This window comes from Pelecanus crispus, chromosome 28, assembly GCF_030463565.1.
Source record: "Pelecanus crispus isolate bPelCri1 chromosome 28, bPelCri1.pri, whole genome shotgun sequence".
Classification (NCBI taxonomy): Eukaryota; Metazoa; Chordata; class Aves; order Pelecaniformes; family Pelecanidae; genus Pelecanus; species Pelecanus crispus.
The window spans coordinates 2,225,575-2,252,022 of NC_134670.1; the positions used below are offsets into that span (position 1 = coordinate 2,225,575).

Consider the following 26,448-nt stretch of genomic DNA (forward strand, 5'->3'; position numbering starts at 1 on the left):
GGGAGGGGGGGGAGGGACGCCCCAAAATCAGGGGGAGGAAGACCCTAAAATCAGGGAAAGGGACGCCCCAAAATCGGGGAGGAGGGACACCCCAAAATCAGGGAAAGGGACACCCCAAAACGGGGGGGAGGGATGCCCCAAAATAAGGGAAAGCGACACCCCAAAATGGGGGGGGAGGGAGACCACAAAATCAGGGAGAGGGAGGCCCCAAAATCGGGGGAAAGGGACACCCCAAAATTAGGGGGAATGACGCCCCAAAATCGGAGGAGAGGAAGACCCCAAAATCCGGGGAAAGGGACACCCCAAAATGGGGGGGAGGGACGCCCCAAAATCAGAGAAAGGGACGTCCCAAAATTAGGGAAAGGAACTTTCCTCTCTGAGAAGCAGTTTAGAAAGCAAGGGGGTCTACTCTGAACCTCGTGACTCAACGGCAGGGTTTCCCTATCCCCTACATACCGTTTCTCTTTCTCTCTCATAGAATCCAATTTCCTTTCTATACTTAGTTACATGCTGGCCAGAACTTTGGGGGCTGGCACCTTTGGCGTGGGAGAAATCCCTGGATGTTGGCAAGGTCTGTGCCGGGCTCGGGCAAAAACCGGGGCCAAGCGTGCCCGAGACATCGGGGCATTCCCACTCTCCTTCAGTGAGCCCTGCCACATGTGATGGATCACGCTTATTCACGTCACTTCACCAGCTGTATTTTTATTAATGGAAGGAGAGCAGGACGGATGTTTTCTTTGACGCCCTCAACCCTATAAACACTTAAGCACAGGTTTAATAACTTTTAGAATCCTAGAATCATTTAGGTTGGAAAAGACCTTTAAGAGCATCCAGTCCAACCATTAACCTACACTACCAAGTCCACACTAAACCAATCAAGGGTAGACTAGACTGAACCATGTCCCCAAGTGCCACATCTACCCGTTTCTTGAACACTTCCAGGGATGGGGACTCCACCACCTCTCTGGGCAGCCTGTTCCAATGCTTGACCACCCTTTCCGTGAAGAAATTTTTCCTAATTTCCAACCTAAACCTCCCCTGGCGCAGCTTGAGCCCATTTCCTCTCGTCCTGTCGCTAACTACTTGGGAGAAGAGACCAACACCCACCTCACTACAACCTCCTTTCAGGTAGTTGTAGAGAGCAATAAGGTCTCCCCTCAGCCTCCTCTTCTCCAGGCTAAACAACCCCAGTTCCCTCAGACGCTCCTCATAAGGCCTGTGCTCCAGACCCTTCCCCAGCCTTGTTGCCCTTCTCTGAACACGCTCCAGCACCTCAAGGTCTTTCTTGGATTGAGGGGCCCAAAACTGGACACAGGATTCCAGGTGCAGCCTCACCAGCGCTGAGTACAGGGGCACAATCACCTCCCTGCTTCTGCTGGCCACACTATTCCTCATACAAGCCAGGATGCTGTTGGCCTTCTTGGCCACCTGGGCACACTGCTGGCTCATGTTCAGCCGGCTGTCGACCAACACCCCCAGGTCCTTTTCAGCCAGGCAGCTTTCCAGCCACTGTTCCCCAAGCCTGTACCGTTGCATGGGGTTCTTGTGACCCAAGTGCAGGACCTGGTACTTGGCCTTGTTAAACCTCATACAGCTGGCCTCGGCCTATCGGTCCAGCCTGTCCAGGTCCCTCTGCTGGGCCATCCTACCCTCCAGCAGATCGACACTCCCACCCAACTTGGTGTCATCTGCAAACTTACTGAGGGTGCACTCAATCCCCTCACCCAGATCATTGATGAAGAGATTAAACAAGGCTGGCCCCAAAACAGAGCCCTGGGGAACACTGCTTGTGACCGGCTGCTAACTGCACTTAACTCCATTCACCACTACTCTCTGGGCTCGGCCACCCAACCAGTTTTTTACCCAGCGAAGACTACGTCCATCCAAGCCATGAGCTGCCAGCTTCCCAAGGAGAATATTGTGGGAGACTGTGCCAAAGGCTTTGCTCAAGTCCAGGGAAATGACATCCACAGCCTTTCCATCATCTACCAGGTGGGTCACCAGGTCATCAAAGGAGATCAGCTTGGTCAAGCAGCACCTGCCTTTCATGAACCCATGTTGGCTGGGCCTGATCCCCTGGTTGACCTGCACTTGCCTGTTGAGTTCACTCAAGATGAACCTCTCCATAATCTTTCCCGGCACTGAGGTCAGGCTGACAGGCCTGTAGTTCCCCAGGTCCTCCTTGCGGCCTTTCTTGTAGATGGGCATCACATTGGCAAGCCTCCAGTCATCAGGGACCTCCCCTGTTAACCAGGACTGCTGATAGATGATGGAAAGTGACTTGGTGAGCTCCTCTGCCAGCTCCCTCAGTACTCTCGGGTGGATCCCATCTGGCCCCATAGACTTGTGAGCATCCAGGTGGCATAGCAGGTCGTTAACTGCTTCCTCCTGGACTATGAGGGCTCCATTCTGGTCCCCATCCCTATCCTCTAGCTCAGGGGCCTGAGTACCCTGGGGATGACTGGTCTGGCTGTTAAACACAGAGGCAAAGAAGGCGTTAAGTACCTCAGCCTTTTCCTTGTCCTCAGTGACAATATTCCCCCCCACATCCAGCAAAGGATGGGGATCCTCCTTGGCTCTCCTTTTATTGCTAATGTACTTGTAAAAGCATTTATTATCATCTTTTACAGCATTGGCCAGATTGAGTTCTAGCTGGACTTTTGCCTTTCTAGTTTCCTCCCTGCAGGACCTAACAAGATCCCTGTACTCCTCCTGAGTTGCCCGCCCCTTCTTCCAAAGGCGGTAGACTCTCCTTTTTTCCCCTGAGTCCCCGCAAAAGCTCCCTATTCAGCCAGGCCGGTCGTTTTCCCCACCGGTTGGTCTTATGGCACGCGGGGACAGCCCGCTCCTGCGCCCTTAAGACTTCCTTCTTGAAGAAGGCCCAGCCTTCCTGGACCCCTTTGCCTTTCAGGACTGCCTCCCAAGGGAGTTTCCCTACCAGCGTCCTGAAGAGGCCAAAGTCTGCCCTCTTCAGGACCATCGTAACAGCTTTGCTGCCCCTCTGCTTGGCATCGCCCAGAATCGAGAACTCTATCATATCGTGGTCACTAAGCCCAAGACGGCCTCCCACCACGACATCTCCCACAAGCCCTCCTCTGTTAGTAAACAGCAGGTCAAGCGAGGCACCTACCCTGGTAGGCTCGCTTACCAGCTGCGTCACAAAGTTATCCTCCACACACTGTAGGAACTTCCAAGACTGCTGCCTCTCTGCTGTGTTGTATTTCCAGCAAATGTCCGGCAAATTGAAGTCCCCCATGAGAACAAGGGCTCGCAATTGTGAGACTTCTGCCAGCCATTTATAGAACGCTTCATCTACCTCTACATCCTGGTTGGGTGGTCTATAGCAGACTCCCAACAGGACATCGGCCTTGCTGGCCTTCCCCCTCATCTTTACCCATAAGCACTCGACCTTGTCATCACCACTGTCGAGCTCTATGCAGTCAAAACACTCCCTAACATACAGAGCCACCCCACCACCTCTCCTTCCCTGCCTATCCCTTCTGAAGAGCTTATAGCCATCCAGTGCAGCACTCCAGTCATGAGTCGTCCCACCACCTTTCTTTGATGGCAACTATGTCATAGCCATCCTGCTGCACAAGGGCTTCCAGCTCCTCCTGTTTGTTGCCCATGCTACGTGCATTGGTGTAGAGGCACTTGAGACGGGCTATCGATTTCGCCCCCAACGTTGCCATGCCGCCCCTGGGCTCCTCACTAGCGGGCCCATTATATCCCCTTCCCCACTTCAAACCTAGTTTAAAGCCCTCTCAATGAGTCCCGCCAAGTCGAGGATCCTTTTCCCCTTTGGAGACAGCCAATCTCCATCAGCTGCCAGCAGGCCCGGTGCCATGTAAACCTCCCAGTGATCGAAAACCCCAAAATTCCACTGATGGCACCAGCCTCTGAGCCACCTGTTAATCAGGTGAGTTTTCCCAGTCCTTTCAGCACTCTTAACTGCCACTGATGGGATTGAGGAAAACACTACCTGCGCTCCTGATCCTGCAACTAATCGCCCCAGTGCCCTGAAGTCTCTCTTCATTGCTTTAGGACTTCTATGTGTAATCTCATCACTGCCCACCTGTACAACCAGCAACGGGTAATAATCAGAGGGCCTCACGAGGTCAGGCAGTTTCCTAGTAACGTCCCTAACCCGGGCCCCAGGGAGGCAGCAGACTTCCCTGTGGGATGGGTCCGGGTGGCAGATCGGGCCCTCAGTTCCCCGCAGGAAGGAATCACTCACCACAATTACCCTCCTTTTCTTCTTAACAGGGGCAGTCATAATCCGTGGGGTTGACTGACTGGCCCTCGGCAACCCCCTGGCTGGACCTTCGCCTTCACCTCCCTCCCCACTTGCCTGGCCCTCAACTTCCAGAGCCCCATATCTGTTATGTTGGAGTTATTCCAAGCCCTCTTGGACCACACATCTCGATGCAGGTACTCCGAGGTCAGCAGCTATAGCTGTGCAGGGTTTTTTTGTAAAAGAAACAGAAATGGTACTAACCATCCAACCACCTAACTCCACATTTTCAAAACACAGTAGTTCATAGCAGTTGATAATTAAAATAATAATAAAAAAAGATTATACCACTTCAATACGAGTACAAACAAAACACTCGTATTGAAGTACAAGTACAGGCAAAGTACTGAGAATAAACTGTAGTTTATCCAGTTCCCAAAACACCTGTGGGTCAAAGCAGTGCTGAGCATTTGCTTGTTGACATTTTCCTTTTTCATAAAAAAGACCATTCAGGCAGCACATTCAAACAGAACAGAAACTCAGGTAAGATGCGTTTACTTTTTAAAAAATAATTTATAAAATAACAAGTTATCAACAGTTCATTATGTAGCAGCAATATAAAGAGTTTAAAGTTACTGAATCAATCAGTATATACTAAAGATAAGATCCTTTGATACCAAACGAGGCCTCCAGTTCCTTAAGAACTTTGAATTATTTAGCTCATTAAAGGATAGTACTATACCTTAAATTCAACAGATATGGCTGAATCTGTGCACCAGTTAAAATATAATATTGTAACTGCACATAAAAAGATGTATTTATAGATAGTTTTTACAGTGTATGCGTGTGTGTGTATGTATTCTTTGCTCACCAACAAACACAATGCAGACAATAGAAGGCAGCATAGAAATAGTGGGTTTGAATATAAAAATGTTTTATTTTCAATCTAGTAGAAAATGTGTCATTTGCATTTGGGCAGACTTACTGCTAGTACTATACAAAACCAGGAAAAAGGTCATGCAAAGGGGTTAAGATTATCCTTCAACATATACAAGGGAAAACAAAAACACCTAGCAGGTTTGAGAATACTTTGCAGTTAATGGCAAAAGCATGCAAAAGACAACATCAAATACAGAAATCGTTTACTTTTGTTCTTTTAAACCTGGTTGTACCCTAATACAGATGATGAGCTTTATTTTGGTGCGCAAGAAAAAATGAAAATAAAGTCTTTCTTCCTGCCACAAATATTTTGTTCAACTCAACCAATATCAGAAGTATACTGGTATAATGGCCATAAAAAAAAAAAAAAAAAAGATAAAAAAAGTATTACGGACATAAAATGTTACCAAAAAATAACCACACTCAAAAATGTATCTTTCTTCCCCTACTTACAATTATGTTTGTTAATAAAAACAAAGCTTTTACAATATCAGACCAACTATTGCCTTTTCTAATCCCTGTACATCCTGCTTCTCTTAAGCATTTAGCAGCTGTTCTTATACACAAGGTAATGTCTCTGAAGGAATTCAACTGGGTTGTATCTTTTGACAAACTAGGTATAGCTTTTTGTGTTCCACCGAGTTGTCCATTCTGTTTTAGCTGCAATGTCTAACATGCTCCAAAACATATGCAGGAAAGTGCAAGCTGCAGACTTGGAAGCCATACAGCTTGCACGGCATTCTCGGATATTCATCTTCTTTCCATTTGTTTTCCTCTGGATCAAAGGTGAGAATCGAATCACTGTAGTGACCATTGTAACAAAGGCCTCCAAGAACCATTATCTGTTTGTCCAGAACAGCTACACCATGACCAGTCCTACCAATTGGCATAGAAGCCAATACAGTCCATTGATCAGTATCTGGGTCATAAACCTCTGTAGGACATCCCTGAGATTCAAAGGAGGGACTTAGGATCACAGAGGCACCACCAAAGACATAAAGCTTACCGTTATAAGAAATCATTTTGTGAAAGCATCTTGCGTAATTCATTTTGCATTTCTTCTCCCAACAGTTAGTGACCACTTGAGTTCTCCTTGTTCGCTGCTCTACTGTCCCTTCTTTACTGGGATCAAACACATACACTTCCTTAGAAGCTGAATCTGATGTAACTCCACCAGTGATATACAACTTGTTACCAAGCACAGTCCCTTCGTGTCCGTATTTATGGACTGGATAGGGATCCACACATTCCCATTTATCTTCAGTAATATCATACCGTTCAGTTGAGCAAAACGTTTCATCCCTGGTTCTCCCAGCCACTGCATAAACATACTTCCCAATAACTCCAACAGCAAAGTCAGAACGTGGAACAGACATGTCCGTCATTCGTAACCAAGTGTTCTGTCTTGGGTCATATCTAAACACTTTGGGTGAAACATGACATTCACCACCTGGCCCCAGTTCTTCCCCACCTAACAGGAACACAAAGTTATTCACAACGGCAAGGCAGTGTGGTCGTAAAGGCACTTGAGGGCCCTCTAGTTCCCACCAGACCCTTGGTTTGTGCAAAAGAAGAATTTTACTGTTTACCGTACTGCGTCCTATCATTCCTCTAAATACTGCAGTCTGGGGATTGGCAGAACGAATTTTGTTCGATTTCATTTCCATCAAAGGCTGTTGGTGAACGTTATGAAAGTAATTCATGGCTTGGTTAACCTCATGTCGCAGCTGCCGGGAGTACTGATAAAACTCTGATGCTTTTACCTATGAATACATTTAAAAGGTATTAAAATTCTGACCAAGACAAACAATCCAGAAAACCTAAATGACTATGTGTCAGTAGAAGATTATTTTACTTAGTCTCATTCAGGTAATCTTGAGAGCAATTGCATTTGTGCCCGGAGGGTTAAGCTAATGTACTGTTATCCAAAATCCAGAAGGCAATTTAGTGATTGACAGCAGTGACTAACGTTTTCAGCACAATACTCACATGCAGAACTTAAGCCGGAATTCAGCACAACTGAAATCCCCACATCTAAAAATGGTTATTGCTTCTCCCCCAAAAAAGCCTCTGTTCACCTTCTGCTTAATCCCTGAAACACCTACATTAAAAATGCACTATTTTCCTGATTTTGAAAAACATTCTACACAGCCATTTTGTGTTTACCAGCGTCTGCCCTAGTCTCATTTCTGCTCAATTCTCAGAACCAAGCCCAAGCAGGTATTCCCAAATGCTAGGCTCTGCTCACAGGGCTATTGAACTGGGGCAGGGTGGGAAGGGAAGCTACCCAAACCCCTTCCTTCAGCACACCTGATTGCACTAACCACTCCTCATGATGGCTACCTTATGGTTTTCCCCTCTGTGAGTCTCCATGTGTTAACACACGCCTTTGACAGAAGGGGAAAACAGCTCAACCTAAAATCCTTTGGGTGCGCATTTATTTGGGAGATTGGAGAGGCAGGTTTAAACTTCCACTTCCCAGGTGAGAGTTACAACCTTTGAATTACCCCATAGCAGTGCAGTGCTCCTTCTTGGTGCCATCTCAGTTTGAAGAGCTATCCCTGCTCAGTTTTACTGCAGTTGGGGAGAGAGGGGGAAGACGGTAACAATTTACCTTTCCTACTATCTAAGGCAATTTAAGTTCCCGAGACACTTCCAAAACACAGCCCTGTCTTGAACATGTTAATAAATCTAGCTCCAGGCAGCCCTTGGGTCACCGTGTGATTCTCTTCAAAGAGGCTTCACTCTTCCTGTAAGCCTGGTACAGGCTGGTCTAATGCAGCATTCTGAATTACACTTCTAAAACAAATAAAATGCTGAAAAACGCTAGATATTGCCCAATTAATAAGGTGCAGGAAGAGTAAGGAAATGCAAGGTAAATGTTCTGTAACACAAGTTTGACTTCAGCATATAGCTGTCCTTCCCCCCCCCCCCCCAGTACAACCATTTACAGCTGTTGCTCTATTTGTATTTTTGTTACTTGGGCTTTTAGGAAAAAGCTTTCAAAACCATAAGGAAAGGCTACTTTTAAAGTGCCCAAACTAAACATCTATTACTTGTACACTGGGTAACTAAATCTTAACATGGTATTATATGCGGTAGATATTCGCTTCGTTCCTTCTGTAGAACTGGTAAAAAAATCCAGGAAAATCTGGATGGCTCATAAGGTGACTATCATTGCTAGCCACGTAAGCAGAGAACTATTTCAAAGGTTATAAACTTGTGCTTACTTAAGTTTCTAAAACTGCCACTTCTAAATGTTAAGTGATGCAACTCAAACTCAACTACTAGGAATACAGAAGCTATGCTACACCTTTTCAATTAATAATGATGCCATCTGTATCAGACTTCCAGAGAGCAAATTCTTCCTTTAACTTGCAAAAAAAGTGATACTTTACTACCAATTAAGCTGAATCAAACTAAAGATCCATCAATCCTACTAACTAGGATCCTTATTATTTTCACATCTACGTAACTCTGGCCGTATTCTAAGCACAATTATAAGCCTGTCAACAAGCATTATCAAAATGTTAATGCACTTATTCCAAATTAAAATTCGGTCAAATAGAAAAAGTCACACGTGTGTGTAAACCAGCAGCAACCAAAATTACTTTGGAACCAAACATCAGTATCCATAGCATTGGACAAGCTGCTGTGCTTAACTTTCCCTATTTCTAGCATGGGTCATTACTTAGTTACATCCCATGGCCAGGACAAAAACTGGTCAGTGCCAGCACGGGGCTTTGAAGGGCTATTCTGCAAGTGCTACAACTCACTCACTGTTCTGCAGCCTAACCACAGAAACACAAGAGCACATAGCCTCTGTGCAGCAAGGACAATGCCCTCAAATTAAGTATTCTGCTGTTCCTTTTTAGGAACTGGCAAGAGAAATTATCACAATTAAGCTGCAATCTAACTCAAAGCTAATCTCTCAAAGTGGAGCCAACAATCTATATGTCACAATTGAGATGCTCAGCACATAATAAATACTGCTAGCAAATCTATCCAAGTCAGCAATAGCCTTTAGACATAAAAATATAAAGTACAGCACCTACTTATTAAGAGTGGCCCACTACCCTCATCCACTAGACTCTTAGGCTAAGCTTCAGCATATGAAGTTGTAGAAGTAGATACATACGAATTACTAGACATGGAGGTAAGTGAGGAAGGAAAAAAGAAAAAAAGATAAATTCAACACATTTATCAAAGCTAAAGTCACAAGGACATAAAATTACAATAACATCTCAAAAGTTACTATTTTCTAGGCACAGAAAAGCACATACTCAAAGATAATGTGCTATTCATCCTACCTCTAAAGCAGAAGCTGATGCACCTAGAGATTAGTACATTTCCCATTTCAGCTGGGAATTTATAAATCAGCATGGGCTAGGCATAGCAAACCCTACAGACTGGACAGCAAAAACCAAAAACCTTTCAATTTTAAGGACAGAGGTTTTGAAACATTTCAATCCAAGCAGTACAGAGAAACTAAATGGAGCTTAATCAGTGTATGAAGGGAAATCATGACATGGTTGCCTCCAGTAACACAGAAAGGAACTCAATGACCTAGGAGAAATGCCCTCTAACTTTTATATATACTTTTCACATGCGCTTACAGAAATTTAACTGAAGACAGCTTGATGCTTGAACTTGTATCCCAAAAAACTCAAAGAGCTTGAAGCAGACTCTTTCAGATGAGTCTTACCCTATGTCCTGGTTTCAGCTGGGATAGAGTTAATTTTCTTCCTAGTAGCAGGCATAGTGCTGTGCTTTGGATTAGAATGAGAAGAACGCTGATAACACCCTGATGTTTTAGTTGTTGCTAAGTACTGCTCATGCAAGTCAAGGACTTTTCAGCTTCCCCTGCTCTGCCAGGTACACAAGAAACTGGGAGGGGGCACAGCCAGAACAGTTGATGCAAACTGCCCCAACGGCTATTCCACACCATGGGACGTCATGGGCAGTATAGAAACTGGGGGGGGTGGCCAGGGAGCAGCAATCGCTGCTCGGGAACTGGCTGGGTATCGGTTGGCAGGTGGTGAGCAATTGCATTGTGCATCACTTGCTTTGGATATTATTATTATATTGTTACTATTATCATGACTATTTTACTTTATTTCAATTATTAAACTGTTCTTATCTCAACCCAGGAGTGTTTCTCACTCTTACCCCTCCGATTCTCTCCCCCCATCCCACCGGGGCAGGGGCAGTGAGCGAGCGGCTGCGTGGTGCTTAGTTGCTGGCTGGGGCTAAACCACGACAGTCCTTTTTGTTCCTCCTAATAGGTTTGGGAATCTTCCCTATTTAATGGCATGATGCCCTAGCTAAATGATGAATCCTGTCTAGTGCTTTTCAAATGCACCAACCTTCTCAAGAACACTGGATGGTGTCATCAAACAAAACCTGATGTTCTGCACGATGGTGTCCGTATGCCTCCAGCGTCTTCTGTCATGGCGCAGCCAGGCCTGGACAGCTTCATACAGCTCTATCTCGGGAAACCTGCTCAGACGATCATTATCCAAGACAGACAGGAGCTTCTCAAAGCTCAGATAGGAAAGGAAGTCAGCTCTGGACAGGAGTGGCACAAAATTCTCTAGCAGAAAGGAGTCCAGTTTTTCCCCGACTCCTTCGATGCTGACACCAAAATCGTCCAGAAGTCTCATAATTTCTGCACAGTTTTCTACGCAGATTTTGGCTAAGAGAAAAGAGTGGCAAAATTTTACCACCTCTAGAAGCTGGACAAGCTCAGGGAAGCCTGAAGGATTTCACAAACAGTGTTCATACTCAGTTCAATAGTTCCATAGTACATGAATTGGAGGACATGACTGAAGCCTGTAGCTGTCAGACCTTTCAAATGGATTTTGTCCTGATCTCGTTCTTGCATGTCAGCTGTGAACATAATCCTGAAGTAATCGCTCTGGGTGGCAAGCAGTGCTTTATGGGCCTGAAATTGGCGGTCTTCAATGACAAGTGTGACATCAAGAAGCAATCCCTCCTCATACAGCGCTCTGAATCCAGCAGAGACACTGGCGTCATGGATGGAGGAGCTAAACCCTTCCATGTCCCCTGCCATGAATCACCTGGGGGGAAGAAAAAAATAAATAAATAAAACAAAAAATAAATTCTTATTTCTAATAACATATCACAAGCCCTTCCTGATCAGATAAATGCTGACTGAGATTCCTTTCATGAAGGTGTAGAGCCTTCACCATCCTTTGTGCTTTCTCATCAGCTGAAAAATCAACTTAAGAACCAACCTAAAACACAATCACTAAATATTTCTCCCCCCAAAATATTCTCATTTCAAAGAAAGGGTAATGAACAAGAATAACTATGCGATACTGCCAGAGTGATTCCTCACTCCAAGCTACTTCATGGTCAGATAATGAATATGCAATGCTAAAAAGGTGGTCATGGTTTTCTTTCCTCCCCCCCACAATCTTTCGAAAGAACTTATCTCAGGGGAGCAATAAAACACCCACTCTTGAATATCAAAGGTTTCAGAAAGGAAGCAGAAATTCCTTAACTTCAGAAACAAGCTCCACTAGATCTGTATAAGGTATAACCTAAAAACATTTTAGTCTCTTTAAAAATATATCTCCATTTACTCAAAAGTTATTTCTAGGAAACTGAGCACTTTCAGAGACACTATTTAAGTGTGTGTGTTTCACCTCTCCCGTAACAACATAGCCCCGTCCGTCCCCCCCGCCCCATTTCTTACTACAGGGATTAATTAGGTGATGAGATTTATAAAGCGCAAAATACTAAGGCAACAGGAAGCACCGACAAGATTAGGTCACAATAAATAATACTCTGTATACTGGCTGTAGTGAATTGCTTATTAAGCATTTGAACATTTGCAGATGCAGTGTTACTTACATGCAAGCTACAGTCAAACTGTAAATAAGCCAAAAAGAAATCAAAGACTCTCAGGATCCTACCCTGGTAACGTTCAGGAAGATAAATAGTCAATAAAAATCTGTATCAAAAACTGTTCAAAATCCAGGAATTTCTCAAAATCTCGCTCAACTTCCTTGGGTTTAGGTAGAGCGAAGTTGCACAAGGAAGCTTGAGCCAATCTAAAAATTTCTCACTAGTCAAAGGGCAACGTCGCACTCCATTCTCCCTCTCTGTCCTCATTCGGGGGTCTGAGCTCCTGCTGCCGACTTTGAGCCATTTCTGGGGCTCCCTGCACTGCTCTAGAAAGCCAATTCCACTCCTAAACCTGACAGAAAACTAAGCTGGAACTGGGGAGAACAAGACAAACACCACCACTCCCCAGCACGCAGAACACCTCAAAACCAGAGAGCTTTCTGCGTAGCAGCGAGCTGACTTCTGACTCGACACAGCACGAGAACCAAGCTGCTGCAGAGGGCAGGGCATCACGCGCAACCAGGAACAGGGAAGACGAGTAACACCTTCCCTTTTTGGCATCAATCAGCAACTACAACTGGTTCAGCCATTTTTGTTGCACTTTATCCCACCTTAAATTACACTGCAACATTCACTCCAGTATTTGTGCATTTAACTCTGAATTTAGTATAACAATTGCAAGCAGTTATCATGTTACTCCCACATCCTGACTGCTGCCATTTTAACTGGAATGTATTTGATTAGACTCCATCAACAGATAATCACCTCCTCTCCTTAATTCATCAGCACGCATCCTGGAAAACAAAACTGGAGATACTCTTCGTCTGTGCAAAACCAAAAAGGCGAGTGGGTGTTTGTAGCCACACCTTATGGAATTAGCACCGCTCCCACACTGCTGAAGCCTGCTGACAGGTTCTGTGCACAACAGAGTTAATGCCGGGAGCGTTCATGAAAATTAAGGCCTTAGGACAAAATTCACATTCCTGAAAGTAAGAGCAGCAGCAAGAGAACAAAGCTGACAATCCAATCACTTGCTCACCAGTATCCATGACAGCACACTCCCCTCAATGTCACTGAAGACAGAGAGAAAATGCAAACTGCTTTGGAGCTTCGTATTGCAAGTCCCTTATTCCTGAACACAGCACATGCCCACCAGAAAGAAAAATTACCACCAAATAGTTTTCCTGGCTGTTGCTAATTGTTGCATAAAAGCAGACAAGGGAAGAATTACTTTACTAACTCGTAGCACCTCAAAAGAAGCAACAAACTGAAGAGCAAGCGCAAAGCCTGACTCTTCAGCATTTTGCTTTCTGATGGGATTTCTGATATCAGGTAAAAGGTAAACACTAATATGAGCTTCTTGCTTTCACTAGAACAGTTGTAAGACCTTCCCCCCCTGTCCCCAGTTCTCTGATGTTTAATAACAGTTGAGCTCATACTTCAGTCTTCCCTGTTGAAGAGATTTAAGGTCCTTTGCCTCTAAACGGGCCACCCGTTTTCATGAAATATACAGCAACTTGAAACAACTATGTCTCAACTTGGTTTGAAATTGGCCAAGAGTTTCATAGGTTACTAAGATTCTCAGACAGTACAACCAGGTAAGTTACATTTCTTTAGGAGACCAACTAAGACATATGGCTCAGCTTCAATTCCAAGATCAATGGAAAAGACTGGACAGGACAGTTGGAATTTACAAATGTGAGACATGAACAGAATAACACAACTATATATTGGGGGGGCGTTTGTCGGAAATGAAGCAACATTCCCCAGGTGACTGAAGCAACATAGATTAATTTAAAAATAATGGGATCTCTCATCACACAAGCTCATGCAGGCAGCAATCTTGCGGCAAGGATTTCTTCCAAACAGTACAATACATTACTGTTTATGTGAACAACATAGAAGAACCATACCAGTAAGCTCCAAACACATACTAGGGTCTTTCCCCCTAACTTGAGAAAGATAATTACATTATAGGCACTCTGCAAATACATTAACACCCCCCCAACCCCTGCATTTAGGGAACAGCTTTTAGGGTTCTAATTTTCACATCTCCATAAAACTGCCTATTCTGTAAAAATATATTAAAACCAGAAGTCAGACACAAAACTCTACAATGGTAACAAAGTGGTCAGCACTCTGAAATTATTATTTCAGAGTGTTTTAAAAGTACAGAGGTTTAAGTCCCTTAATCCTTCTTTTCACATCCCTGCTTACATTATTTTTAGTAAATCTACAGTTTTCAATCTCAAAATATTTTTCCTCCCAAACATCAGACAGCATTCAATTGGATTATTTAAGTAGAGACCAAAGCAGTAAGACTTCTTCGTAACACCATCTAAAGAAGCTTCAGAATCCTACAAGTGAAAAGCAAAAAGACTACTTGTCTTCCTGCATTAAATAAAAGGAGTAAATACCCTTTTGTTTTGGCATAAAGCCATACACAGTACCAGCAGATATATTTTTCTTTACAACAGAAAAATGTATTGGCCAGTGCAAATACACAAGGTGTGTGTGTGGGGGGAAATAGCACAGAGACTGGGAAACTAGATAGCTAAATGCCTATTACGATCAACTGGTAAAAATCTTCATTTCTATAGCTAATATCCTCAGTCAAAAGCAAATAGCAATGTAGCACTTCAAATATTAAAAACGCAATATGAAATATTCTCAAAGGAAGTCATTTTTCTAAAGCAGAGCTATGCCATTCCTCCCACACACAGACTTGCAATCTTAGATGTAATTCTATGCACTAGTCAAATGCTGCAGCTTATTTCCCAGAGGACAATAACGTAATGGGGTTTCTTTCATATTTTCAATAAAAATGCAAAATTCAGAGTTAGATTTCCTTCACCCATGCAAATCACAACAGCACACTTAATCCTAAGGAAGACATGTAGCCTAAAGTGCTCTATAAGAAAACTGGAGCAAAACATTCCAATGTATAAACAATAAGGGGGGGGGGGGGGGGCAGAATCTAAGTTGACGTTCTGCGTTGTTCTGCGCATACTAGAGCTGATCAGTGTAACGCAGCACAGGAAGCAAGATTCTCTGCTGAAAAGCCAAAAGAGAAATATGCTTAACCTCATTAGCTTTTCCTGACATTTCTTCCTCTTTTAGCACATAATGCATTACCGAGTCTACTCTGCCGTGACTGTAAAAGCACGCACTTGGAAGACCGATTTCGCATCTTTATTCCGCAGCTGTAATAAGAGTCTGAAAACCCTCTTCCAGACTGCTTTTTCTTGCTAAACAAGGAGAACCTTCTTTCCTCAGGGTGTCTGAGGCTCTTAGTCACAAGCAGAAGAAATGGAGTCTAAATGCACAGGCTACAGAGAAGGAAGTTACGGAATACCTGGCTCATGCCCTGCTTCATTTAAAACAAATCTATCCAAAAGCAGTACTTCCTGAAAAAACGACCTTTAAATAAGTGCATTTATATAATATGCAAGCTTATCTGCACTTTCTAGGGAGAGAAATGTGTTGTTCTAGGAAAGTATTGACAATACCAACTCTAGCACACCAGCTGGAAGGCAGATTTCTGCTTTGTTTTACTGCTGTTCCTTAATAACTCACTTGAGATGCTGAGACAGAACTAGCAAGTCCCCGTGTTTACAAATTTTTAAGTTCTTGTTCATTCCATTCTACCTACCTCATAGAAATTCTGAGAAAGCACCTATGTCAACATAGCTGAACAACAAATTTTCCCATAATAAAACACTGTGTCTACTGTGTGACACAAAAAGACATACTGGACGTACCGAACCGTGCTTTGGTTGACACAAAGTCCTAAAATAGAGCTTAAAATCCAATAATCTACTCCATCTACCCCATTCCTTTCATCCATCAAACACACGCATTTAAAAGCCATTACGCATGCTTTATTCAGTGAGGTGCACAGCAAAGACTGCTTTGAGCAGAAATCTCTGACCCTAATTTTGTTAAAACAAACACTTTCCTGCACAAAGTCAAATGTTACACGCATGTATGAAAATACAATACACACAGGCATTTGCACATACAAGAAAAACATTCACAACTGCACACATTCATCACTAAAAACTGGGCCTCTGAATGCACGGTACTGCAATGATGAGAATGCAGTGAGTGTATAAATATACGTCTACACAGCATAAATAGTTTGTCCCCCAAATTAAACTTGTGTTTCTATGGTTTCACACTAGAACCACATCAGTTCACATCAGTTGTCTCCGAGCTCATTATGGTTATTCTAGAAGCATTATCAGAACTAGTTATAACCAAACATACTAAAACTCAGCAGGGAGTGTGTCTCAGCTCAGTATGGTTTATACGTCACTCTGTAAGTATGCTAGAAGCCTGCTGAGTAGTCTTTAGCTATCTTTCTAGAGTACAGTACTAGGAGAGAGTGTTTTGTTCCATTTTCTTTTTGAGAAACCTCCAACTCAACCAGGTGTGTTGGTGCTCTCATATGCATGTATGCATAATGGATAGGTTTCTTGGCTCATACTACTCTCTTCTTAAAAACTTTTACTATAACCCAATTTAGTCTTTCTGCACAGAAGGATCCAAATGTTACAAGCACGTGCACACACACAACAGATCACAACCATTTTGTTTTAAATACTGTTGAAGGGTATAGTTTACACATATGCTGAATTTAGATTAATACTAATCGATTATGTCAGAAACTTCCCATTTTAACAACACTAGCCACCAGAGAATATGCTCCCCAATATATCCCCAATATGCTCCCTTAAACCAAGCTTTAGGATGACTATCAAAAGGATTCTGATGAAAGTACACGCTTGACAAACATGTCAAGCGGTAGACTCTCCTTTTTTCCCTGAGTCCCCGCAAAAGCTCCCTATTCAGCCAGGCCGGTCGATTTCCCCTCCGGTTGGTCTTACGACACACGGGGACAGCCCGCTCCTGCGCCTTTAAGACTTCCTTCTTGAAGAGGGCCCAGCCTTCCTGGACCCCTTTGCCCTTCAGGACCGCCTCCCAAGGGACTTTCCCAACCAGGGTCCTGAAGAGGGCAAAGTCTGCCCTCCAGAAGTCCATAGTAATAGTTTTGGTGCCCCTCCGCTTAGCATCACCCAAAATTGAGAACTTTATCATGTCGTGGTCGCTAAGCCCGAGACGGCCTCCGACCTCGACATTTCCCACAAGCCCTTCTCTGTTGGTAAACAGCAGGTCAAGCGGGGCACCTCCCCTGGTAGGCTCGCTTACCAGCTGCATTAGAAAGTTATCCCCCACATGCTCTAGGAACTTCCAAGACTGCTGCCTCTCTGCTGTGTGGTATTTCCAGCAGATGTCTGGCAAGTTGAAGTCCCCCATGAGAACAAGGGCTAGCGATTGCGACACTTCTGCCAGCCGCTTATAGAATGCCTCATCTACCTCTACCTCCTGGTTGGGTGGTCTATAGCAGATCATGGCATCACTACACCTGTAGAAAAATAGGCTCCCAAAAGCAGAGCAAGCTCAGCTCAATGCTCTCCCAATTACATTTACTGATACCGGGTGGCCACTATGAAATATTTTTAATACATCCAGGAGAATTGCCTTGAACTAGAAAAACTTGTATCACTAATACTTAAGAGTTAAATGGTGGTCACGTTAAAAACTAGAGATTTGCCAGTGCTCTCAAAGCGGACAGGACTGCTCTATCCCAAGTGCCAACACTCCTTATGCATAGATATTTGTGGCTTCTGTAATGATTCAAAAAAAACCCAAAGGACAAAAAACCCCAAGAACTTTACCTTTTCCAGTGACACTGAGGTGTTTACCAAAGCAGTCCGAGCTGCAGTGCCGCTCCCGAGCGGTGCTCGTTCTGCTCACAGGTACTGTTTTTGTCCCTCAACACCGCTGCTCGCCAAAGAGCCCTGTTCGGGCCAGGAACTCAGCTGGCCTCCTTCAGCTCGCCTGCCTGACACTGTGAGCATCCCTCTGCTGGCAGCGAAAGCTCCTGGGCCAAGCTCACCAACGAACGGGGCAGGCGGGCTTGGAGTTCCAGACCTGCCACCGCCCGCCGCGCCCGGCTCGGGGCCGGGGCCGTCCCTCAGGGGCCGCCCCGCCATCCCCCGCCCCGCGGGCGCGCAAGGCTTTCACGGCGCCCGCCCGGCACGGCACGGCCCGGCCCGGCCATGCCTGCTGCCCCGCCACAGCCTGCCTCCCCCACCCCGGCGCCCGCGGGCACCCGGCCCGCCGCCCCCGCCTCGGCCGGCGGGGCCGGGGAAGGAGGGTCCCTGAAAGCCGGGAAGGGGCCCGGGCCGCCCTCGGTGGGGCGGGCAGCGGCGGGAGGGCCCGGGAGACCCCGGCGGTGGCTTCCCCTACCTCTGGGCAGCGGCGGCGCTAAAGACGCGGCTCCTCCCGCTGGAGCGGCGCAGAGGGGGGCCTCTGGGGAACAGAAAGCCGGGCTGAAGCAGGAAAGGGTCGTCACTGGGAGCAGAGATGCTTTTCCTGCCTTCCTGGCTGAGGAACGGCATTTTGGGGTTTCCGCACGGGGAGCTCAAGCCATGGAGCTGGAAGGGAATAGACTTCTGCTGCACATGAGGTACCCGCTCCTTTAGAGCAAGCACTTCTAGCAGACCTTGAGGGGTTTTGTAGCAGTACAGCTGCTCACCCAGTTAATATTTTGCTGTAAAGGCAGTGGTTGGTATCTAAAGTGAACTTGCCTTGTTTTGTTACAGCCAAGTACTGCAGTATGGATTGCTTCCTGTAGTCACTGGGCCTAAAGCAGCAAATGCAGCTGTATTTTTTTACTTGATCCATGAAGTCATTTCTTAGAAATTCTTATAACCGGAGAAAATAGTTTGAGTCAAATTTTAGGGAGTAGCATTGCAATGTAATTTAGTATGAAAGCCTGTAGAAGTCACTCTGTTGTGATACTGTCTCTTACTTCTTTGCATAACTTAAGTAAAAATGCCTTTTCTTTATCATTGTGTTCCACTAGGTAAAACCTATTAACTGTTTCTGTAAACAAGTTATTGCATGTAGAATTCTATAAATCTGACTGATGGAATGCTACACATTTCCTTACGTATTTACTGACCTGTGTTCTTTGCTACTTTTTTCTTTTCTCCCCATCCCTCAATTTTTTTCTTCCCCTGATCCGGAATTTCTTTGCCAACTGACTGCACAGTACTTCTGCTTCCTGTTGTTGCTTGAAACAAAAAATAAAAACATTCCCCTTCCCCCCAAAAAAAAAAACCACACCCAACCCTGCTCTTCGGAAACCAACCTGCCCTTCAATACTGACCATCTTGAAAACTTCATCATCCATCAACCAACTTCGCCATTTCCTGTGGGGACTCTGCCCTTCCTCGTTGTGGATGATTTGTGCAACCTCGCTCTGCCCTTCAATTCCTTACCTCTTCCCTGTCCCTCCGCTGCCTTGCTCTGCTGTTCTCTAAAGAGAGTTACACTCCAATGCCTCTTCATTCTTTTCGGTATGTTACTATTCACAGAGATGTGCCCCGTGTCCCCCGCCCCGGGACGGGGCCAGGGTCCCCCCCCCCCCCCCGCGCCTTGAGCCCGCGGCCCCCTCCCGCCGGACTCCCCTCGCCCACCGCCAGCGGCACCGTGCCGCCATCGCCCTACCCATGACGATGTGCATCCGCTTCTCGCCGAAGAGGCGTGAGAAGAGCGAGGAGACGGGGGGGTCCATGGCGGCTCCGGCCGGGGCCGGGCGGCGGCGCAGGGAGCGGGAGGGGCGCGGCGAGGAGGCGGGGGGGAGGGGGCGGGAGCGCGGCCCGGCCCTGTCTGCGCTCACGGATCCCCCCGCAGCGAGCAGGCGGCTGCTGAAGCGCGGGTTCGCCCGGCGCCGCCTCAGGAAGCGCAGGCGGCAGCGGCAGCTGCGGCTCCGTGGGCGGGGAACCTCGCTCGCTCGCGCGCGCGCACGCTCGTTCTCTGCCGCTCGCGCTCGCCACGGCCGCCCCGGCTCAGGCGGACAAAATGGCGTCGCGCTCGCCACGGCCGCCCCGGCTCAGGCGGACAAAATGGCGTCGCGCTCGCCACTCGCCCCGGCTCAGGCGGACAAAATGGCGTCGCGCTCGCCACTCGCCCCGGCTCAGGCGGACAAAATGGCGTCGCGCTCTCAGGGTACCCTCAGTTGTCAGCTTCTGCGGCTTGCACCCACGACCGGGGATTTCCACTCTGGGTATATTTTCACTTATGTTTCTGTTCAGCTTCTCAGTTGTTCTGCTTTAGGAGTACCTGAATAGAATTTAGTAAAAATGCTGTCAGTTTACCTTTCGTCTTTTCTTTTCCAGTGGGGATCTGATGAGCTTTTCTGTACTTGTGTTACTAACGGACCTTTATCATGAGCAGCAACTCCTCTTCTGAAGGTAATGTTGCCTATAGAAAAGGATAGCAATTGATTAGTATAGCAAATACTATAAGGAGGTCTGTTTTTTTCCCCCCACTTAATTTTAAAATACCCTAATTTTTAGTACTTACTAGGCCTTTTGTAGGACAGTGCTGAATAATAACAACTTCTGTCCTGTACACTTAAAAGGTTAGCGGATTGAATGAAATTGTTGCAGGACAACTGCTAAAACGATTTTACAGAATTAGAACATGCAGGTTTTGCTGTAAACTGTTAAAGCACAATTGAATTTCATGTAGGATTATTTTGGCTGTATGTAGTAGTTTGCTGCTATTTGGGAGTCTTACACCGTCCACAGCTTAGTAATTTCACTCAGGACAGTATCCTTGGGTGCTCAGTCCAGAATTTTGCCCTCTGTGCTTGCCAGTGCCTTGAATTGTCTTCCTTGGAACTACCATTGTCTTTTGAGTCCCTTCATGTCCTGCCTGTGGCCTCCCTGCCAGGCTGCATCAGCTCCTGTCTTTGGTGTTGTGCTGCCGACAGTCTTTACCATACGTATAATCCAGCTGACCTAAAGTTACATTTTGGTTTGTATTTGTTTTAATATAAGATGTCCCCTTCGAACTGCTTCATTGTGAAGAATATCAGTCAAAGTGAAAAGGAACAAAGCAGCAATCTAGGATTAGTGGCTCAGACCTATGCAAAGTAGAAATGGGGGTGGGTGTGTACTGTAAACAAGCTGTAAAATGGCCACTGGAGAGTTGATTCCATTGCGGTGGCCTTCAGCTATGTCACTTGCATCATGTAACTTGGAAAAAAAAAAAAAAAGACAGAAAAACCATGTGTCTTCAGGCTCTAGTTAAATTAGACTGTGGAATTTCTCTGTAATAGAGTAATAACTGGATGGGGAGCACAAACTGTATGTCAAAAGTGGTAAGTGTGTGCATATTCTTTCAAACCCACTCTAATAAGCAGTAACTCTTGCTTTTTACAGCTAATGGAAACGACAGCAAGAAATCCGAAGGTGATAGTGGAAGTGCTGGGGTCCCCTCCCGAGTAATCCATGTCCATAAACTCCCCAGTGGTGTCACGGAGACAGAGGTCATTTCTTTGGCCATACCTTTCGTCAAGGTCACCAATCTTGTAATGTTGAAAGGAAGAAAATGGGTATTGTCTGTATAATTGAAGGCAGGGATTATGTCAAAGACTTGATGAGTTTGTCATCAGTAAACCAGATCCAAGTTGTTTAAACAAAACTGTCATGTATTAGGAGTCAATAACTTCTGCATGCTATTTTACTTATCCATGATTATCCCATGAGCTGTAGAAAGTACTATTTTCAGACTGTGCAAGGAGCTAAGTCCATAGTTGTAGGTGGTCACTGATAATTAGCATTATGCCTGGTTTTTAAATGACAGACCAGGGAAATTATTTGGACAGCAGTGACATCAGTTGGCCTTTTCCACTCAAGCCAGCTTGACAGTTGAGTAACCAGCAGTGGAACTTGGCGTGTTAAGGACACCTTTACAGATCCAAGAGATGAGCTGGGTAAAGCTGAAATGCTCTTGGCCAGTGCAGAAGGTGTGCACTATATTGGGTAACTAAAATTGTCTTACAAATTAAGGAGCAAAAAAGCAAGCCAACTTTAATCATCGCTTAAAATACTATGTCTTTAATCTTAATTATGAAAACACGCCTCTGATACTTACACAGAATCACACCATGCAGTGTATCGTACTCCGTTAATATGGCTACCTGTCAGTAAATTCATTAGCTGTGGCAGTGATGCTTTCTTCAACTGACCAAAACGATAATTTGTATGCTAGTCTTCTTACCTGAACACATTCCAACTCTCCTACTGTAAAGGCACTGGCTGTCATTTAAGACATTTTGGATAGGTAAAAATACTTTTTTGGGGTTTTGGCATTCTTTGAAATTGTTATTTTCTGGCTAAAGCAATTATAATAGTGACCTATATATGCTGTATGTCAGTAACAAGGTATAGTACAGCCCTGCTCTCTGGAGGCGGATGAAATTCCCATGAAGATCCAATTCTGTCATGTCTGTTAAGAGTTTAGATACACCAACTTTGTCATTTCCCTATCAGAAGTCAAATAGCTGAGCTGAGCTGTTGTCCCAGGAGTTCAGAATCTTGGAAGGGCACAAGACTGCTAAGAATTTGTTTCTCATTCTACTGTAACGACAGGAAATGCTGAGTTCCAGTAACTGCAATTTTTCGTTGTGTAGCATCAAGTCCTATATTCAAACAACGGGTAAGTTTACTGCACTGGGGAGTCAGTGGTGGTTGGTTTGTTTGTTTGTTTTTTTAACAAACTGCTGGTGTCTCTCTCCCTAGGAGGGATTACAATGAAAAAGCACCTTATTCACAAGTCACCGAGTTGCATACTTCTGCTACACCAGCCTTCCTTCAGAGTTTTCTTTAAAGCATTCAACAGCATACATTTAATTAGCAAAACAATTCCATCTGTTCTGTGAGTCAATACTGGCAACTTTACTGTTAAAATACACATATTTCTCTTGTGGCAGCTGTGCTTAATCCACCAGGGGAGAAGAGCCGGCTGTGCTCAGAGCATCACACCTAGGTCCCAGGCTCCCATTGCAGGGCTGCAGTCCCGCTGACGCTAGGGACTCCCCAAGGCCTTCACAGCCCCACCCCGGCCACTGCTGGCCCCTGGGACCCCTAAGTCACCTCCATACCCTAAACACAGGCCTCCAAAGGCAATTCCACAGAACCACTGGTGAAAGATTCCTTTTTTGGTTGTTTGCTTAAGTTTTGAAAAGTGACACAGAACAAGCAGCTCAGATGAGAACATGAAACAGGTGCCGGACAAGCAACAGGACCCTGGAATTGAGACCCTAATGGGGGATGGGGCAGTAAGAGCCAGCTAAACCTCATCCCCCAGCAGGCACTACCCCCCAGCCTTGGTACTGCTGACTTCATCCTCTCCCCATAGCCCGAGGTGCAGGAAACCAGGCTCTCTGGTTCTCCTACAGCAGAAAGCCTCCGGGGCTCGTCTGCTCCTGGGTCTCCTTGCCAGGGAGTGGAGCAGACCAGCCCTGCCTGTCCCAGGTCTCTGGCACGTTGCAGGTGTTATATGACAGCTTCCTCGCCACTGCGGTGCTGTCACACACCTGACGAGCTCTTGCAGATTAAGCGTCTCCCTTCAGCTTACAATAGGAAGAAAATATGGAAGAAGATGAGATTGTGTCTGCCCCGTTGAGATCTTGCCTCAGTCATAACCTAGAGGGCAAGCGTAGCTCATTGCGGGAGATAAAAGGTAGGACGAGGTATCCAAAGCAACCACAGGTGAATCCCAACTTGTCAGTCTGAGAAAGGATCATCTAAAGGATGAACTGTTGAACTCAACAGGAATGGAAATATAAGTAAAAAAGTCTAGGGAAAAGTAAGGACCAATCATTTAAACCAGGGACTGGGAGCAAACAAGGAACTTTTTTTCCCCCGCTGATGTCCTAGAGAAATGGTATACTGATTCTGCCCTGGGGCTGCTGTTAATCGATGAAATATCTAGGGGTTTTCCACCCCCACCTTTTGATTGAAATGGCTGCGAAGGGTTTTACTTGTTCTCAGGCCGCAGATGAATTTTAACTTTCATCTTTCCATAGAAGCAGCAGCTTTGTTACGTAGGACATTTGAACACTTACACCGTCAGCAGAGGACGCAGCGTACCCCTCACCAAAATGCAAGCAATCAAGAGGAACAGATTTGCTCATGGGGCACTCCATGAAATCCTCACTGCAAGCGTGCAGGTAACAGTTAAATTGGTAAGAAATGAATCAGTTAATCCAACAATAGTGCAGTAAGTTGGCCCTGAAGCAAGTCAAATGAATTAACAAAGCAGGACAGCAAAGCAGGTTAACAGAAAAAAGTAAACGTAGAGTCATTTAATAGACACCGAGACATCCTGCTTCCAGCCGAGCCTGACCCTACAGCACTGGCAAGAACTGCTCAGCTTAAGACTTGAATGCCTTCTCCTCTTAGAAAAGCGCATCTCTTCACTGACAGCAGGCAGTGCCTAGGAAAGTCAGGCTGACCAGGCTAAAGTTACTGTTCTGTTTACTCCTTTGAATCCTCCTGCTCTGCTGGAATCAATTCAAGCCCTTCTGCACCCCAGATCGGTAAACTGCTCACTAGGTTACCCCAACCAACCCACTCAAGTGAACATTTGCAAGCCCAGACCTGCAAGGTCGAACCCAAAAGACATCATCCGTGACTAGGGCAGAGATGCAGAAATCACCTCCGAAGGTGTGCGTGAGACTTCATTGACACCCACCCCCATGTGGGTGTGCTTCCAAAGTAGCAAAGTTATACTCAAAAAATTAAATACCTACAATTTGCTAGAAAATGACGCGTACGAGCTGCAAGCACGATGGCTAGTGATCAAGCTGTGATCACTATGAAGAGACTACTTGAAGGGTAACGTACGGGCACTGCAGTAGCAGCACATTCTCCGGTAGCGAGGGAGACAACCTACATGGACATGGTGCGCTCCAAGAGTGGGAAGCCAGAGGAAGGCAACGCCACGCCGCCACGGCACTGGTTACCAACAAGAAGGTTGGTGATGCCACACACTGAATGCACAAGCAGAACGCCAACAGGTTATTGATGTACAACAAAACACATTATGTTACGAGCACTAGGGCAGAAAGAAAGAAAAAAGCTTTTATGCCACAAAAAAGGCTCACGTGTACAAGCACATAAGCAACACGGTTACTTCTCAATACCATCATAGCTTCCTATTTAAAGTTATCTTCCAGGAAATAATGTAAATATGTGCCTTTTTGCCACCAGCACCTGTCCACGCATTTCTGCTTGTCTCAGATATGGCTATCAGCAAATTTCAAAAGACACGAAAGGTTTGATTATAAAGGTAACACGGCTCTACATTTTCCCCAGCTGAAAGCCTTCCTTTCTTTTTAGTCCCCAACCTTTGCCCCCGCTACAGCTGTCAAGTTCTGCAAACAAATCCACTTCTCCGAGTCAGATAGTTCCCGGCAGGTCAGAATGGTGTAAAATATACCGTGCATATAATCATAAAATCACATACAATAGCAATGCACCTAGATGAAATCAATGACTTCAGCTTCAGTCCTCATGAGATAAGAACATACTAACCCCCTTTTGTGAAAGAGGACAGCGATGTCCAGAAAATGTCATGAGTTGCAAAAACTGTACCTTGTTTTCCAAGCCCCAGTTTAAAGCCAGAACAAAATACCCTTTGCCCTTGTTTAAAAATAAATGCTAAACTTTCCAAAGATGCTCCCAGCCATCCAACCTACTGATCTAGTTGAGCATGTTATGGAAAGCCCAGCAGAGAGATGAAGTTGCCCTTATGAATGCATCAGTCCTTTGCATTATGACTTCTTAAGACGGGCTACTACCACAAATGTCTTCTTCAGGCAGACCAGAAACCCAAAGGTTTGGGTTTTTTTTTGGCTCCTCAGCCAAAATCCTGTCACTTTGGTGCTACAGAAGCCCTGACTCCAGAATGCTGCTGTTAACTATAGAAGGTACCATGCTGAAAGTGGCAGGCTTTGGTGGGCTGTCCCTTTCGACCATCGATGCTTCAAGCTAAGGGCATAAGGAGAGGAACCACATTGTGGCCTGTAAGCTGCTAATGCCACAGGGGCTGGTAAGTTCTTGGAGTTTGGCCTTCAAATGCAGGGAAGGGCAAGTCTTTAGGAAGCCTGCGTACATATACTCCTATTCACACAAGAAAAGGGCACAGCAGGGAGCGTCAATTCTCAGCGCTGGGCCAAAGTTTAGCTCACATGAAATGGTTCCCCTTTCCACCCCTACTCTGACCTCTGCTCCTCTCTCCGGAGTACCACACGCACAGCATACCAGAGGCACCTTATCGTGAATGGAGACCACAGATGGCGGCAGCAAGATTACTCTTCCACTAGCAGTGGGTGCCACACGGATGAGAATTCCCTTTTTTTTTTTTTAAGGTACAGAGAATTTTCCAGCTTGCTCAGGAAACCCTAAACTTGTAATCACTTGCCTAGGCCATTGTAGCGTTCTTGCTAGTTATCCCCTTCAGCCTCAAGCAAC

At 45.5% G+C, this 26,448-nt stretch overlaps 1 protein-coding gene across 1 annotated transcript; it reads right to left on the reverse strand.

The window, feature by feature from the left end:
* Positions 1-5,829: 5,829 nt before the first annotated feature.
* LOC142596206 (kelch-like protein 15) lies at positions 5,830-11,246 on the reverse strand. The gene is given in 3 exon segments (XM_075725282.1): positions 5,830-6,936; positions 10,540-10,917; positions 10,920-11,246. Coding segments are annotated over 3 exon segments (1,812 nt in total).
* Between the last annotated feature and the right edge of the window lie 15,202 nt (positions 11,247-26,448).